Raw genomic sequence first — 16,394 nt, 5'->3', positions numbered from 1 at the left:
ATGCTTTGCTATTATTGTGGAACAATGACACTATTTTTCTTTCCATAGATGCTGCTAGACATGCTGAGTATTTCTAGCTCTTTCTGTTTTTGTTAAATAAGGAGATATTAGGAGAAGTGACCAAAAACTTGGTTAAAGAGAGAAATATTAAGGATTGTCTTAAAGAAGGAGAGATGTTTTGCTAATTTTAGCAACCCAACTGCTGACATTTGCTAATTGAGCTCACCCCTGAATCGCACCTGCAAACTTGTGGTCTCCAGGACTTCATGCTACTGAAAGATGTTCTACAGTTGAAATTGATTATGATTCCAGACACCACGACCGCCTAATTGTAGGTGGTATTTGTGTATTATGTATTGTTGTTGTATTTAAATACAATTTTATTTTTACACGCAGCTCATCAGAGCGGACAGGTGTCTGGCTGGTGGCACCATTGATTGCAAAGTTGCCAACATCTGTCCAAGGTCATGTGCTGAAAGCAGCTGGTGAGGAGTTGGAGAAAGGTCAACATCTAGGGTCATCCTCACGGAAAGAGCGGGATCGGCAGAAACAGAAGAGGCAAGTGTGGGTTTTTAACTTTTTAATGAATAGTAACAGCAATGTTTGGTGCTGTCCTCACTGACAGCTTTCCACTGTTGACTCACTTAATGATACTTGTGCTGATTTGGCATCAGTGTCTTTCTGAGCTTTCATCAATAACAAATCCACCTGATGTGTAGCAACATAACCACTGGAAAGAACACTGAGCAGCACAGGAAAAAAAAGGCAGATCTCTGCTTAACCAGGATCATGAATGTGCACAAAATGACTGTCATGATTGTGCACTAATTTCCACGCACCTATTCAGTGTGATATCAGACCACACTGAACCTCTTTACTTGCATAATTTAGTGTCTAAATTGCAACAAGAACAAAAAACAATCCCTGTTTCTCTATTTTTTAAAAAGCCATTTTTTGGATATGGGTGTTGCCAGAAAGGCCAAGATTTATTGCCGATCTCTAGTTGCACTTGAAACTTGGTGAGCTGTCCATGTGGCAAAAGCACGCTTACAGTACTTCTAGGGAGGGAGTTCCAGGATTTTGATGTAGCAGCCATGAATGGTGAGATATGTCCATGTTTGGGTGTCTGCTTCTGGAGCAACTTGGGGGTGATGGTGTTTCCATGCACCTATTGCATAGGTACTTTCAAGTAAGGGAAGTGCTGCCAAAGAATTGCCGTTTCGTCACAAGATCACAGTGCAGAAGAGGCCCTTCGGCCCGTTGAGTCTGCACCGACACGTGAGAAACACCTGATCTACCCACCTAATCCCATTTACCAGCACTTGGCCCATAGCCTTGAATGTTATGACGTGCCAAGTGCTCACCCAGGTACTTTTTAAAGGATGTGAGGCAACCCACCTCCACCACCCTCCCAGGCAGCGCATTCCAGACCGTCACCACCCTCTGGGTAAAAAAGTTTTCCTCACATCCCCCCTAAACCTCCTGCCCCTCACCTTGAACTTATGTCCCCTCATGACTGAGCCTTCAACTAAGGGGAAGAGCTGCTCCCTATCCACCCTGTCCATGCCCCTCATAATCTTGTACACCTCGATCAGGTCGCCCCTCAGTCTTCTCGGCTCCAATGAAAACAACCCAAGTCTATCCAATCTCTCTTCATAACTTAAATGTTTCATCCCAGGCAACATCCTGGTGAATCTGCTCTGCACCCCCTCCAGTGCAATCACATCCTTCCTATAATGTGGCAACCAGAGCTGCACACAGTACCCCAGCTGTGGCCTCACCAACATTCTATACAACTCCAACATGACCTCCCTACTTTTGTAATCATGCCTCGATTGATAAAGGCAAGTGTCCCAAATGCCTTTTTCACCACCCCACTAACATGCCCTTCCGCCTTCAGAGATCTATGGACACACACGCCAAGGTCCCTTTGTTCCTCAGAACTTCCTAGTGCCATGCCGTTCATTGAATATTTCGTCAAATTAATCCTCCCAAAGTGTATCACCTCACACTTTTCAGGGTTAAATTCCATCTGCCACTTATCTGCCCATTTGACCATCCCGTCTATATCTTCCTGTAGCTCAAGACACTCAACCTCACTGTTAACCACCTGGCCAATCTTTGTGTCATCCGCAAACTTACTAATCCTACCCCCCACATAGTCATCTACGTCGTTTATATAAATGATGAATAATAGGGGACCGAGCACAGATCCCTGTGGCACGCCACTGGACACTGACTTCCAGTCACTAAAGCATCCTTCTGTCATCACCCTCTGCCTCCTACAACTAAGCCAATTGTGAATCCACCTTATCAAATTACCCTGTATTCCATGTGCATTTGCCTTCTTTATAAGTCTCCCATGTAGGATCTTGTCAAAGGCTTTGCTGAAATCCATATAAACTATATCAACTGCACTACCCTCATCTACACACCTGGTCATCTCCCCAAAAAATTCAATCTAATCTGTTAGGCATAACCTCCCTCTGACAAAGCCATGCTGACTATCCCTGATCGAACCTTGCCTCTCCAAGTGGAGATAGATACTCTCCTTCAGAACTTTCTCCAATAGTTACCCTACCACTGACGTGAGACTAACTGGCCTGTAGTTCCCTGGCTTATCTCTACAACCCTTCTTAAATTGCGGAACCACATTAGCTGTTCTCCAGTCCTCTGGCACCTCCCCCGTGGCCAGAGAGGAATTAAAAATTTGGGTCAGAGCCCCTGCGATCTCCTCCCTTGCCTCTCTCAGATGGGACACATCATCTGGACCTGGAGATTTGTCCACTTTTAAGCCTGCCAACACCTCCAATATTTTGTCACTCCCTATATCAATTTGCTGAAGAACCTTGCAGTCTCTCTCCCCAAGTTCGCTACCTTCATCCTCATTCTCATGAGTGAAGACGGACGTGAAGTATTCATTCAACACTCTAGCGATGTCCTCTGGCTCCACCCATAGATTGCCCCCTTGGTCCCTTATGAGCCCTACTCTTTCCCTGGTTATCCTCTCCCCATTGATATACTTATAGACTATCTTGGGATTTTCCCTACTTTTACCAGTCAGAGCTTTCTCATATCCCCTCTTTGCTCTCCTAATTGCTATCTTAAGCTCCACCCTGCACTGTCTGTACTCCACTAATGCCTCTGCTGATTTGCTTTCCTTGTATCTGCTAAAAGCCTCTCTTTTCCTTCTCATCGTAACCTGAATATCTCCGGTCATCCATGGTTCTCTGGGCTTGTTACTCCTTCCTGTTGCCCTAGAGGGAACATGTTGAGCCTGTACCCTCCCCATTTCCTTTTTGAACACCCCCCGCTGTTCCTCTGTTGATTTCCCCACAAGTAACTGTTTCCAATCTACCTTGGCCAGATCCTGCCTTATTTTACTAAAATCCGCTCTCCCCTAATCCAAAACATTTTTTTGCAACTTGTAGATTTCTTTGTCCATAACAAACTTAAACTGTACCATGTTGTGGTCGCTATTGCTAAAATGCTCGTCCACCTCAGCCACCTGTCCGGCTTCATTCCCCAGAATTAGGTCCAGCAATGCACTGTCCCTTGTTGGACCCTCTACACATTGACCTAAAAAGTTCTCCTGTACACATTTCAAGAAATCCACTCTATCCAAGCCCTTAACACTATATCTATTCCAATTAATGTTGGGAAAGTTGAAATCACCTAATATAATTACCCCATTATTATCGTTTGATGACCCTTGCACTGAATTACGTGCCCTGGTAGACATATGTATAACTGGCCCAGAACTCTAGCTTTGTCACTTTTTGTAATTCTATTGGCAAGTGCTCAATTTTTCTTTTCCCCTTTCCCCTTAGAAAAAAATGGCTGACCTGTGCTTAGCCAGGATACATATGAATATACGAATTAGGAATAGGCCTTTTGGCCCCTCAAGCCTGCTCTGCCATTCAGTAAGACCATGGCTGATTGGAATGTAACCTCAACCCCACATTCCTGCCTATCCCCGATAACCTTTCACGCCTTTGTTAATCAAGAATCTATCTAGCTCTGCCTTAAAACCAATTAAAGACTCTGCTTCTCCCTTCTTTTGAGGAAGAGAGCTGCAAAAACTCTGAGAGAAAAAATTTCTCCTCATCCCTGTGTTAAATGAGTGACCCCTTATTTTTAAACAACAACGACGCCTAGTTCTAGATCCACCCTCTCGACAAAACCCCTCAGGATCTTAAAGTTTTCAATTAAGTCGCCTCTTACTGTTCTAAATTCCAGTGGATACAAGCCAAACTGTGCAGCCTTTCCTCATAATACAACCTACCCATTCCTGGTAAACCTTCTCTGAACTGCTTCTAACACATTTACATCTTTCTTTAAATAAGGAGACCGGTACTGTACACAATTCTCCATATGTGGTCTCACCAATGCCCTGCACAACTGAAGCATAACCTCCGTACTTTTGTAATCAATTCCCCTCATAATAAATGTTAGCGTTCTATTAGCTTTCCTAATTACCTGCTGTACTTGCATACTAACCTTTTGTGATTCATGCACGAGGACACCCAGATCCTTCTGAATCTCAGAGCTCCTCAATCTCTCACCATTTAGATAATAAGCTTTTTTTTTATTCTTCCTGCCAAATGAACAATTTCACATTTGACTACATTATACTCCATTTTCCTGATCTTTGCCCACTCACTTAACGTATCTATGCCACTTTGTACCCTCCTTATGTCCTCTTCACAAGTTACTTTCCCACCTACCTTTGTGTCGTCAACAAATTTAGTGACCATTCCTTCAGTCCCTTCATCCAAAGCATTTATATAATTGTAAAAAGTTGAGGCCCCAGCACTGATCCCTGTGGCACACCACTTGTCACATCCTGCCAGCCAGAAAAAGACCTATTTATGCCAACTCTCTGCTTCCTGTTAGCTAGCCAACCTTCTATCCATGCCAATATGTTACCCCCTATACCATGAGCTTTTATTTTCTGCAATAACCTTTGATGTGGCACTTAATCAAATGCCTTCTGGAAATCTAAGTACAGTACATCCAACTGTTCCCCTTTATCCACAGCACATGTGACTCCTTCAAAGAACTCCAATAAATTGGTTAAACATGATTTCCCTTTTACAAAACCATATTGAATTTGCCTGATTGCCTTGATTTTTTCTAAGTGCCCTGCTATAACATCTTCAATAATAGCTTCTAACACTTTCCCTATGACAGATGTTAGGCTAACTAGCCTATAGTTTCCTTTCTGTCTCCCTCCCTTTTTGAATGAAGGTTATATTTGCTATTTTACAATCTAATGTAACCTTCCCTGAATCTAGGGAATTTTGGAAAATTAAAACCAGTGCACCAGCTACTTCTTTCAAGACCTTAGGGTGAAGTCCACCCGGACCTGGAGATTTGTCAGCCCACAGCCCCAACAACTTGCTCAATACCACTTGCCTGATTATTGTAATTTTCTCGGATCAGTAACAAGCCTACAAATCTACAGTCATGATGGTGCACCGCACTTGCACAAACCAATCGTTCAGTGTGGCATCGGATCACTGTCATTCTACATTTTATGTGTATCTGCATTCAAGCGTTCCCCTTCCCTGTTCAGTTGGATATTGGATGCTTGATATTGCACCATTTTAAAATGCATCCACTAGATATCAAAGTGTAAACTTAAATACATTATCATGCATATTTTTTTACACTCCTGGATAGCATAAAATAAGTTTTCTATGTGATAAGTCATCCTCTCGCCTTGAGTTCTGAACTTCTCTACTGCTGTTACTCCTTTTCTTGTTTCTCTGTCTCGTATGGTTGGTGTTCCTTTGAAATGTCTTGTTCCTTCCAAGCTGCAGGAATGCCATCAGTCCTTTCTGTGTTGAATAAACTGAAGACTCTTTTGTCTCCAACTCTAACTATGCATCTTCCTTCGGTCTTCCCTCTCTCCTACAATCTGTAAATTTTTCAGACCACGCTATTTTCTAATTCCCCTGTCATCTTTCTTATGTTTTTCAGCCTCAGTGGTGTTTTATGCTGCAGACCTTGACTCTTAACCTATAGGGTGTTATAATCCTTGGCCATACCCCCAAGTTGTTGGTGAGACCTGGTTAGGGATCAATAACATTTTGTTTAAAGTAGACAAAGCTTGAGATTCAAGACACTTATTAAGTGAAGAATGCCACAAGATTCCACGGGTTTTGAACAAACAAACTTTACTATACAAGGTTAGAAAAATAAAACAATTTACAATATCTAACTTATACTCTAACATTCAGGGTAAGTATGAGGTACATGTAAATTAGCAAGCCAACTTTGGTTGAACACATCACAATAGCAATAAATGCCAGTGCAAGCAAAACAGAATCCAGGGATTTCTCAACAACCCACCCAGATGTTCATAACACTGAGTCAACCAATCTCACTGAAACTTCGTCTTTCTCACGAAGGTTTCCAATTTTCACCTTTGAAGATATTGCCTTGGAATTCTTTCCAAAAGCGGCTCTAATGTGGACGGCTTCAACGATGGCTCACCTCTCAGGGTTTCCGTCTCATCTTCTGAGATCCCGTTCCACTGGAGTCCGGAGTACACATAAGCATCAACCTACAAGCACAATTGCAGCTCTTCAGCCATGTCAAGGAGAACACTACTCCAAAGAAGTACCTTTGCCTCAACAGCCCACAGCACAACAGAGTCACCAACCTTAGGCTGCCTTCTCAGATCTTCAGGGCTTCTTCTGAGCCCTCTTCGATTATCAGGGCTTCTCGCGAGCTCACTTCACTTAAAGTCTGCTCCTTGCAGCCCCTTGGAACCTGTTTCTCTCTGCTCCTCTCTTTTTCTTAACTAGGATAAACTAGGATGTGTTTCTGTCCACTGTCTTTGTCCCTCTCTCTGGGACACTTCTTAGGACCTCTCCGTGTCCCCCTCCCTTGCCCCCCACCTGGGACACTTGCTGGCCATGGTGCCCTGCACCCAGTCACCTGACGTGAGTTTTTATGCCCTTTTGCTATGCACAAGCGCACAGGACCTGTCCTGGGCCTGAAGAACATAAATATGAAGAACTGCGCATGTGTAGCCTGCTCCTGGCCTGCGCATGCACATGCGCGGGAACTCTGAAGACTGTTGGGGCTTGGTGTTTCCGACCCCTGTTCCTGACGAGCAGGTAAGTTTGGGTTTCTTAACTAGGGTTATAGAGAACATCTTCAATTGTGTACCTGAATACCATCAAATAATTTGTAATTAAAAAAGGCACCAGAATTCAATTACTCTGTTTATTAAGGTGAAATTAATTTGATAATATCATTTGGAGACATTACATGGACATTAATATATTTTATTTAATCTTTACTTTTCTCTACAGTATGTCTCTGCTGAGTCAACAGCCATTTCTTTCTTTGGTTCTGACATGCCTGAAAGGGCAGGATGAACAAAGGGAGGGGCTTCTCACCTCCCTTTACAGCCAGGTCCAACAGGTAATGTAACCCTCAAAATTATTAGTTGTGGAAGAAAAGTGAGTTGCATATTGGCAGATATAGGTGATGTGATTACACTGGTCTGTTTCAGTCCTTTTGCACTGCTAGGTCCATCAAATAATGTTACGATTTGAGGAAGACCTTTCCATCAACTGATCTCATTGTTCCGAAATTCTAGTGTTACCCTCTTCCCATTTCAGCTTTAATAACCCCTTGAGCAGAACCTTGATTTAACATCCAGCAACCCTCAGATGCAAACCCTGCACCTACCCCATGCTCCCCGTCTTCCTCGTCACTGCCCCCCCCCCGCCCCCGCCATCCCTCATAGTAATGCCCTGAAGCATCAGCTTAAATTATGTGCTGAAATCACAGTATCTTTACAGTGCAGAAGGAGGCTGTTTGGCCCATTGAGTCTGCACTGGCTCTCTGAAAGAGCATTCTACCTAGTCCCACTCCCCTGCCTTATCCCCGTAACCTGGCACATTCTCTCTTTTCAGGTAGCAATCCAATTCCTTTTTGAATACCTCCATCGAACCTGCATCCACCACCCCTTCAGGAAGTTTGTTCCAGACTCCAAATCTGGGTGAAAAAAATTTCCTCACATCACATTTACTCCTTTTGCCAATTATTTTGTACCTTGTAAATTGCCAACCCCTTATCCTGAGACCATCACCCCCCTTAGTTCTAGACTCTTCAGCTGGAAAAAACAGCTTCGTGGCACATATCCTGTCAAGCCCTCTAGTTATTGATGTTCTCTTGAGTGGGAACAGTTTCTCACTATTTACCCTGTCCATATCCCTCAGGATCTTGAATACCTCTATCAAACCTCCTCTCAACCTTCTTCAAGGAAAACATTCCCAGCCTCTCCAATCTATCCTCATAGCTACAGCTCTTCATCACGGGGCTTCAAGCTTCTGACACAGGGGCTGGAGCACAATCAACTATGCCAGCTTGATAGCCTTTGAGTATCCAAACAGGGATTTGAAACATGTGTATTGTTTTTGCCTTTCTACCAGTCTGTCATCTCAATTATTTAGAGTCAACATAGAATAAATAAATTAGAGGGAAGCTACTTCTTATTAGTTTGTACAGTCAGGTGGAACAGGACTATAGTGCCAAGTACAGTAGGATTAGAATGCTGCTATCAGAAAATTGAAAAAGTTCCCTTCCTCCAATTGTCTGCTGTTATTTCCTTTAGGCATTTTTCTTGCTGATGTGTAGCCCCACAGATATTGGAAACCATCCATTACCTTGGCTGTCCTGCACCGCTGAGCTTGAACAACAAACATCAGCGGTCTGTTAAACTAGGAGACATTGGCTAGCCAAATCCAGATATCTGTGCAATCTCCAGCTGAACAACAGTCAAGAGATGATGCATAAGAACATAAATAGGAACAAGGGTAGGCCATATGGCCCCCACAAGCTTGTTTTGCTATTTAATAAGATCATGGCTGGTTATCTGCCTTAACTTCATCTTCCTGCACTATTCCCATATCCCTTGATTCCTTTAGTCCAAAATACTATTGACTTCAGTCTTGAATATACTCAATGACTGAACATCCCAATCCCTAGGGGGAGCGAATTCCAAAGATTCAGAACCCTCTAAGTAAAGAATTTTCATTTCATTCCTAAATTGCCAACCCCTTATCCTGAGACTATCACCCCCCCTAGTTCTAGACTCTTCAGCTGGAAAAAACAGCCTCGTGGCACATATCCTGTCAAGCCCTCTAGGAATTTTTATGTATTTCAATAAGATCACCTCTAATTCCTCTAACCTCCAGAGAATATAAGCCCATTCTACTTAATCTCACTCATCTCAGAAATCAATCTAGTGAACTTTCGTTGCACCCCATGTAAGGCAAGTATACCCTCCTTTAATAAAGGAAAGCAAAACTGTATGCAGTACTCCAGCTGTATTCTTATCAAAGCTCAATATATTTGCAGTAAATTTTCCTTACTCTTATACTCCGAACTGTTTGCAAAACAAGCTAACGGACCTTTCCCCTCCCAATCAGGGGCATTGAAGCCAGTTGGAGAACCTCTTCTACCATGCCAGCTGATATTGGGGAACAACATAGGCAATATATGTAATCTCCAGTTTGTTGGACTAAAGGAAGATATACAGTGGGGTTCCCCAGGGGTCAGTAATAGGTATTGCTTTTTTTATATTGATGACCCAGACTTAAGTGTACAGGGCACAATTTCCAAATTCGTAGATTACATCAAATTTGGAAGTATTGGAACTGTGAGGAGGATAATGATAGACTTCAGAAGGATATAGACAGCCTGATGGGATGGGTGGACAAGTGATAGATGAAACTTAATGCAGCAAAGTGTGAAGTGATACATTTTGGTAGGAAGAACAAGGAGAGGCAATATAAAATAAAGGTACAATTCTAAAGGAGGTTTTGGAACAGAGAGACCTGGGGATGTGCATAAACCGTTGAAGGTTGAAGCATAAATCGGGCAGGTTGAGAAAGAGGTTAAAAAAGGGATGTGGGATCCTGGGTTTTATAAATAGAGCCATAGAGTATAAAAGCAAGGAAGTTATGCTAAACCTTTATAAGGCACTGATTCCGTCTCAACTGGAGTACTGCTTCCAATCCTGGGCACCATACTTTAGGTAGGATGTGAAGGCTTTAGAGGGGGAGCTTAAAAGATTTATGAGAGTGGTTCCAGGGATGAGAGGGGGACTTCAGTTGCATGGATATATTGGAGAAGCTGGGGCTGCTCTTCTTAAAGCAGAGAAGGTTGAGAGGAGATATGATAACGGTATTCAAAATCAAGTGGAGTGTAGACAAAGTAGATAGAGAGAAACTGTTCCAATTGGCAGAAGGGTTAAGAAGAAGAAGAAGAGTACACGGATTTGAGGTGATTGGCAAAAAGAACCAAAGGCAACATGAAAATCTTTTTAATGCAGCGAATGCTTAGGTTCTGGAATGCACTGCCTGAAAGTGTGGAGGAGGCAGAATCAGTCATGACTTTCAAAAGGGAATTAGATAAACGTATGAACAGAAATAAATTGGAGGGCTACAGGGAGAAGAGCAGGGGAGGAGGACGAGCCAAACTGCTATTGATTCGAGCCAGCATGGACTTGGCGGGCTTACTGGCCTCCTGCTATGCTGTCGTGATTCTATGATTCTAACCTGTAACTCCCTGGTCTTTGTGGCTCCATGAACTGTGCATTTTCCCCCTGGGCCATCAGGATGATTCCAAAGTGAACCAATGGGAAATATGTGATTCACCTCCATGATCTTCCGACTTCATTTTTGGTTTTAAGTATCACATAGTAAAAAGTATGAACTGCACATTAATGCAATAGTGTAGCATTAAGGAACAATATTGTATTAAGAATGTAATGCCATAAGAGTAGATACAGAATGCAGATCCTACAATCATGTTGTTATGGGCAACAAAAGCTCCTGTGCCCTTATGTGTGGTACTGGAATGTAATTTCTCTCCAAAGCCTGCTGCATTCCAAGAAAATTGTATCTTGTCGGCCATTGTCAAGGAATTGAACTTCAGAATAAACATGTAATACAACAGCTGCTTCCTATGCTGGGTGTAACAACTTTACAATCTTATTTTGTCCTAGAAATTGATGGAATTTGCCTCCAGTTTTGTTATCTGCTCCTGAAAACATTCTCTTTGCTGGAAATGTTACATGAGCTCCAACAGTATCTACTGCCTCAACCAAGTGGCCATTTTCATGTATGAGCCTACAGAGTGAGTAACTGTAGAGCGCAATACAGCTAAGTCGAGTTTTGTCTTCACCCAATGTCCACACACAAGCACTTTCCAACAGGACAGTGATCAAGAGTGTAAACCCTGAATGCTTACCCGATCCTCCCTTTTTCCTTATCAGGAGATAATGAGACCAGATGTAACACCTCCATCATCCTGACATATGTGAGCCAACTCAGTAAAGAATAGGAATTTGAGTTCAGCATTTATTGGTTTGCATGGCTGTACAAGTGCTGTATCTACTCTCCAGATTTTGATTGGATTTGAAGTGTAATTCTTTTCAAGCCTTGAAGAGTTACATTCGAGTTTAGTGCAGATGGTTTTTCCAATACTGAACAATGAAAACCGCTACAAGGATTGGTGTTATGTGAAGGGTTTAAAGAATCTAGATTAACATTCCTGTATAAAAGCTTCATTCAAACCTCAAATAATTTCACATGTTTCTGAAAACATTTTTTATTAGTCCCTCAAGAGGCGTCAGTGTGATGATACTTGGAGTTTACTTTCTTTTGAACTTGTTGCAACTCCCTGCTGAAGCAGCAATGTCCTCTTTGGGTACTCTTATCAATATCTGTCTGATAGTAAATTACTTTGTAGGAAGGATGGCACTGGCTAACTGACCACCAAAAGATAAATCCAATAATTGTACTATTTATCTTTCTCAGATTGTAACAAACTGGCGTGAAGATCAGTACCAGGATGACTGTAAAGCCAAACAGATGATGCATGAAGCACTGAAACTTCGCTTAAACCTTGTAAGGATTGTTTAAGGAGAAAATAATTTGAGTATATTACCTTACTGGGCCAATGCTTCTTAGTCATTCACTTCCTCTCCAGTTTACATTTGGCCATTGTTTCTTTTCATTCCATTTCTCCGTACTTACCTTTCTCATTTTTCTTTCCCTTAACCTTATTTACACAAATAATTATATCCTTTAACTGAAAAAAAGCCCTGCATTTATTTAGTATCTTAATTTTCAGTCTCCATGTTCACAGCCTGAGAATTGGATCTCTGCCAGGCAATAACTGCCAGTCTGTGGGCATGATTTGTTAGTGATTACTGAGTATTGCTTATTGTTTAAAGTTTTTGGGGAAACAGCTTCCAGATACAAAGACATTAGCGCTTTTACCACTTTTTGTCTCTCTGCATTGCTTTATTTTCCAAAAAAAATGCTTTAAAGTCCCAAAGCATAAATGCAAGAACATATAGCTTCCTCTTTACTGTAGGATTTAGAGCTTATAAAGAGTGAGCAGTCTCTTTTTAAAATAGTTTTTTTTGTAAATGATTTCCACATGTTAGGTTCTGAATGAGTAAAGAGCAGTGGCTCTTAGCTGGAGCATGTTACTGTTTCATCCATCATAACACTGGAGAATGAGGAGCAGAAAAGAATGTTAAATCCCATGCGACATTTCCAGTGTATCAAAAGCATTGCGTTGAAGAATTCCAATATGTAGCCTGTATTAGTGAAATGATATTGAATAGATCTTTGCCGCTCCCCACTACTACTTCCGAAAATTAGAAATTGGTTACATCATAAGATTGGCAACTACAATATAGCTAAATTAATTTGTTAACAGTCAGTTGCATCTAAATCATCATAAGCTCAATAAAAACTTAATTATAACTGTCACCATCACAGTGTACTTGCAATTTACTTAGTAACAGTATAACGGTGACATTTGATGATCACAAAGACAGCAATGTTGTAATGAATTTGAGTTTTAAGTTTACTTTCATCATTGAAAAGCCTGTACTCGTAAGGCTACCTGTTGGTATTGTAAGCAGAAAGCTACTTCAGTTGGATCCAATCATGGCATCAGACAATACTGCTCTCTCTGGTAGTAAAACAGAAAATGCTGGCAGTACTCAGCGTGCCAGGCAGCATCTGCAGACAGAAACAGAGTTAACATTTCAGGCAGCAACCTGAAATGTTAACTTTATTCTTCTCCACAGATGCTGCCTGACCTGCTGAGTATAGCCAGCCTTTTCTGATTTTATTTGAGATTTTCAGCATATTTTGCTTTTTCCCTCTTCAGTGATGCTTTGTGGTCACCTGTGCAGCATGCATGGTATCCAGGTCTTCAGGTGATTTCATCAAAGCCCTTTCCTAAAGGGTATGTCAAGTATACAGGCTGTCAGGATAGCATCTGTTTCTGCTTAAAAGATGCAATACTCAGTAACCCTCGGTCACAGGACTGCCTTGTGCCAAGTTCTTATTCAAGGCTGCTTGAACCAAATTAGAGTCCTTTGCTCAAATGCTTGCTTATTAGAAAATGACCATTTTGCATTCATTTCCAGTGTGCATTGATATTCTGTTCTTTCTGATGGTCTGCGGATTAGTTTTTGGTTGGTATAGTTCAATCTTTTTGATTAATATGTGCATAATTTACCAGCTAAACCTTTCAAGTTCCAATACAGATTGTTAATTAAGTTTCAAGCTCTTTCCACCTCAAGTCCTACTACTCATGAAGACATTGACTGCTTGCAGGGTTATTTAAAATTGACTGGGAGGTATCACTAGCCTCAGGGATAGATCAATATTTCACATCACATTAATGAGCTAAGCTGGCTGGTCAGCTATGATAACTTCCTACAGTACTATGGCCAGAATTTTACGTCCCACGGGCGGGTGCATGCCCAACACGTCCAGCCGCGAAATAGAGCGAGATAACATTGGGCGGGTGTCCTGATGTCCGCGCGCACTTGCGTGATATCTCACTCGGCAGGAGCGCGCGGCAGTCGGAAGCGCAGACACAAGCAATTAACCCTATTAAGGGGGCAACTGAAAGTGATTTTTCACGACCCGTCCACTTTTACGGTTGGCAGATGGGCAAGTTGGCCAGGCGGCATTTACATTTTTGCTCAAACCTCGATCCAGTGCAAGATGAAATCTCCGTGGGGAAATAAAATAAAAAGAAATATCTGGGGACTGGTTCTTTGTGAGGCATGCTTTCAGATGCTTGATTCTGCTGCGTGGACATATTTTGCAGCATTTTTGATGTTTTGTTTATTCTGTGGAGGTCTGCAGCTCCCTGAGGCAACTGCCTGCCTCCAGGGAGCTAACTGGAAGTGTTCACCAGCACCCATTGTGACATCGGCACCCGCCCTCTTCCCACCCCCACTGGCAGCGCTGAGCCTTTTTCAGCCAGCGTGAAACACGGTCAGGGACCCGTTTCCCCTCTGCTCCTGGGCCTGCCGATTGCGTACGCCTGATGAGCAAAAAATTCGGGCTTATGAATATCTCTCAGTAAGATACTGGATTGCAAAGTCAACCATGGAGAATTGACTCAGTTCCAAGCTCCTCTGGTCCAGTGTTTCATTTTCGAATCAACTAAACCCAGGCACAGTTTACTTCACTGAAGAATTCCACCCCCAAGCTAAAGAGGCACTTTAATAGGAGGAAATAAGAGAGCGCACCTTAAAAGAAATAGCGACAAACGATGTTATTGGGGAAATTGAATTTTAAATTGAAACCTCATCAATGCTGAGCACTGGGGGCAGGTAGTTTTTTAAAGGATAATCACTAATTGAATGTGTTCTTTGTTTCTGATTTTAGGTGGGTGGGATGTTCGATACTGTCCAACGTAGCACACAAGGGACCACTGAGTGGGCTGTTCTTCTCTTGGACATAATCAGCAGTGGAACAGTTGACATGCAGTCCAACAAGTATGCACTATAGTTACGAATATTGTTAGAAGTATTGGTATCCTTTCTCTCTCTCTCTCTCTCTCTCTCTTTCTTCATAAATGTATACACACCAAAGTGTCATTTATGAAGCATATAGGTAGTCAACTGTGAACTAATGAAATACATAATTGGCTTGAAGTAATGTAATTTATTTGGATTTTCAAAAGGCATTTGATAAGGTGCTCTGTAATACTCATGAATAAGGTCAGAGAATATGGAGTTGGGGAAAATAAGGCACAATGGATTGCCAGCTGGCTTCAAGATAGAAAGAGAGAATGGGAACAAAGGGTAATTATTCAGGTTAGCAAAAGATGGGAGGTGGTGTTCCTTAAGGATCAGAGCTATGATCACTGCTATTCACAATTTACATCAGCAATTTGGACTTTGGAATCAAAAACACAATTTTGAAATTGGGGGGTTAGTCAATGCTGAGGAGGACTGCAATTAATTATAGGACAACATTAATAAACTAGTAGAATGGGCAAATAATTACCAAATGAAGTTCAACACATATATCTGAGGTAATACATATTGGTAGGAAGAATACATAAGTCATTTATTAGTTGTAAGGTGTAAGTCTAGGTGGGGCACAGGAACCAAGGGATCTTTGAGTATTAGCACATCGAGCACTAAATGTTGTGTCACAGATTTGCAAAGCCATAAAGAAAAGCAAACCAAAAATTATGTTCAGCTTGTATCGAACCTTGGTTAGACCATAGTTGGAGTGCTGTGTGACGTTTTGGTCGCCATATTATATAAAGGTTATGGAGACATTGGAGAGGGTGCAGAGAAGATTTACAAGGATGATACCAGAAATGTGTGGATATCCAAATCAGGAAAGGATTGATGGGCTGGGTCTCTTTTGGGGAAAACAAAAGACCAAGCAGATGCATTTAAGGAGAACCTAGACAAGCATGTGGGAGAGAAGGGCTACAATGGTAAATTTAGGTGCGAAATAATGGGAGGAAGCTCGAGTGGAGCATAAGCACCAGCATTGACTAGTTGGGCTGAATGGCCTGTTTCTATGCCGTATGTAACCTTATGTAAGAGATGATCTCATAGCTAAAATGGTTTATGTATTATTCCAATGCAGAATTGTTTAAATTTCTGAACTAATTGCATCATTTAAATATTTGGCAAACCAATGTATTTTTAAGAAATAATTTGTAAATAGCCTGTCATTTATCAGAGTATTAATTGGTTGCATTTGGTAATTTATATTTGGGATCTACTTTCTTAATTATGTAACTAGTACATACAGTAGATTACTGTTTTATGCAAACCATTGCATTGTGTTTATTGAGGAGTAACTTACAATGAAATGTACTCAAGCAATATAGCTCCATTGTAACGTTGAACTCTTTTTTGAATAGTATAAAAACATAGACAAATAGTGCTATCTGCCCTGAGAATGGGAGTGCACTGACCTGATATCCACCATCTAATCTGCTTCCAGCAGTGCAGCTGCTCCATCTCCAGTCATATCTGCAGTGTGATAAATAATAAAACCATTCAATTCTGT

At 41.7% G+C, this 16,394-nt stretch overlaps 1 protein-coding gene across 3 annotated transcripts in view; it reads left to right on the top strand.

Moving 5' to 3' along the window:
* med12 (mediator complex subunit 12) overlaps positions 1–16,394 on the top strand; it is a 193,392-nt gene that overhangs the window by 140,663 nt on the left and 36,335 nt on the right. For all 3 annotated transcript variants that reach the window (XM_078546961.1, XM_078546960.1, XM_078546962.1), the window contains exons 30-33: positions 397–558; positions 7,329–7,440; positions 11,850–11,939; positions 14,742–14,851. In XM_078546961.1, the coding sequence (XP_078403087.1) occupies positions 397–558; positions 7,329–7,440; positions 11,850–11,939; positions 14,742–14,851 (474 nt within the window). The remainder of the gene's footprint in view (positions 1–396; positions 559–7,328; positions 7,441–11,849; positions 11,940–14,741; positions 14,852–16,394) is intronic.

Source organism: Cetorhinus maximus, chromosome 8 (assembly GCF_964194155.1).
Source record: "Cetorhinus maximus chromosome 8, sCetMax3.hap1.1, whole genome shotgun sequence".
In the NCBI taxonomy this organism is placed as follows: Eukaryota; Metazoa; Chordata; class Chondrichthyes; order Lamniformes; family Cetorhinidae; genus Cetorhinus; species Cetorhinus maximus.
This window is presented reverse-complemented; position numbering and strand designations above follow the sequence as displayed.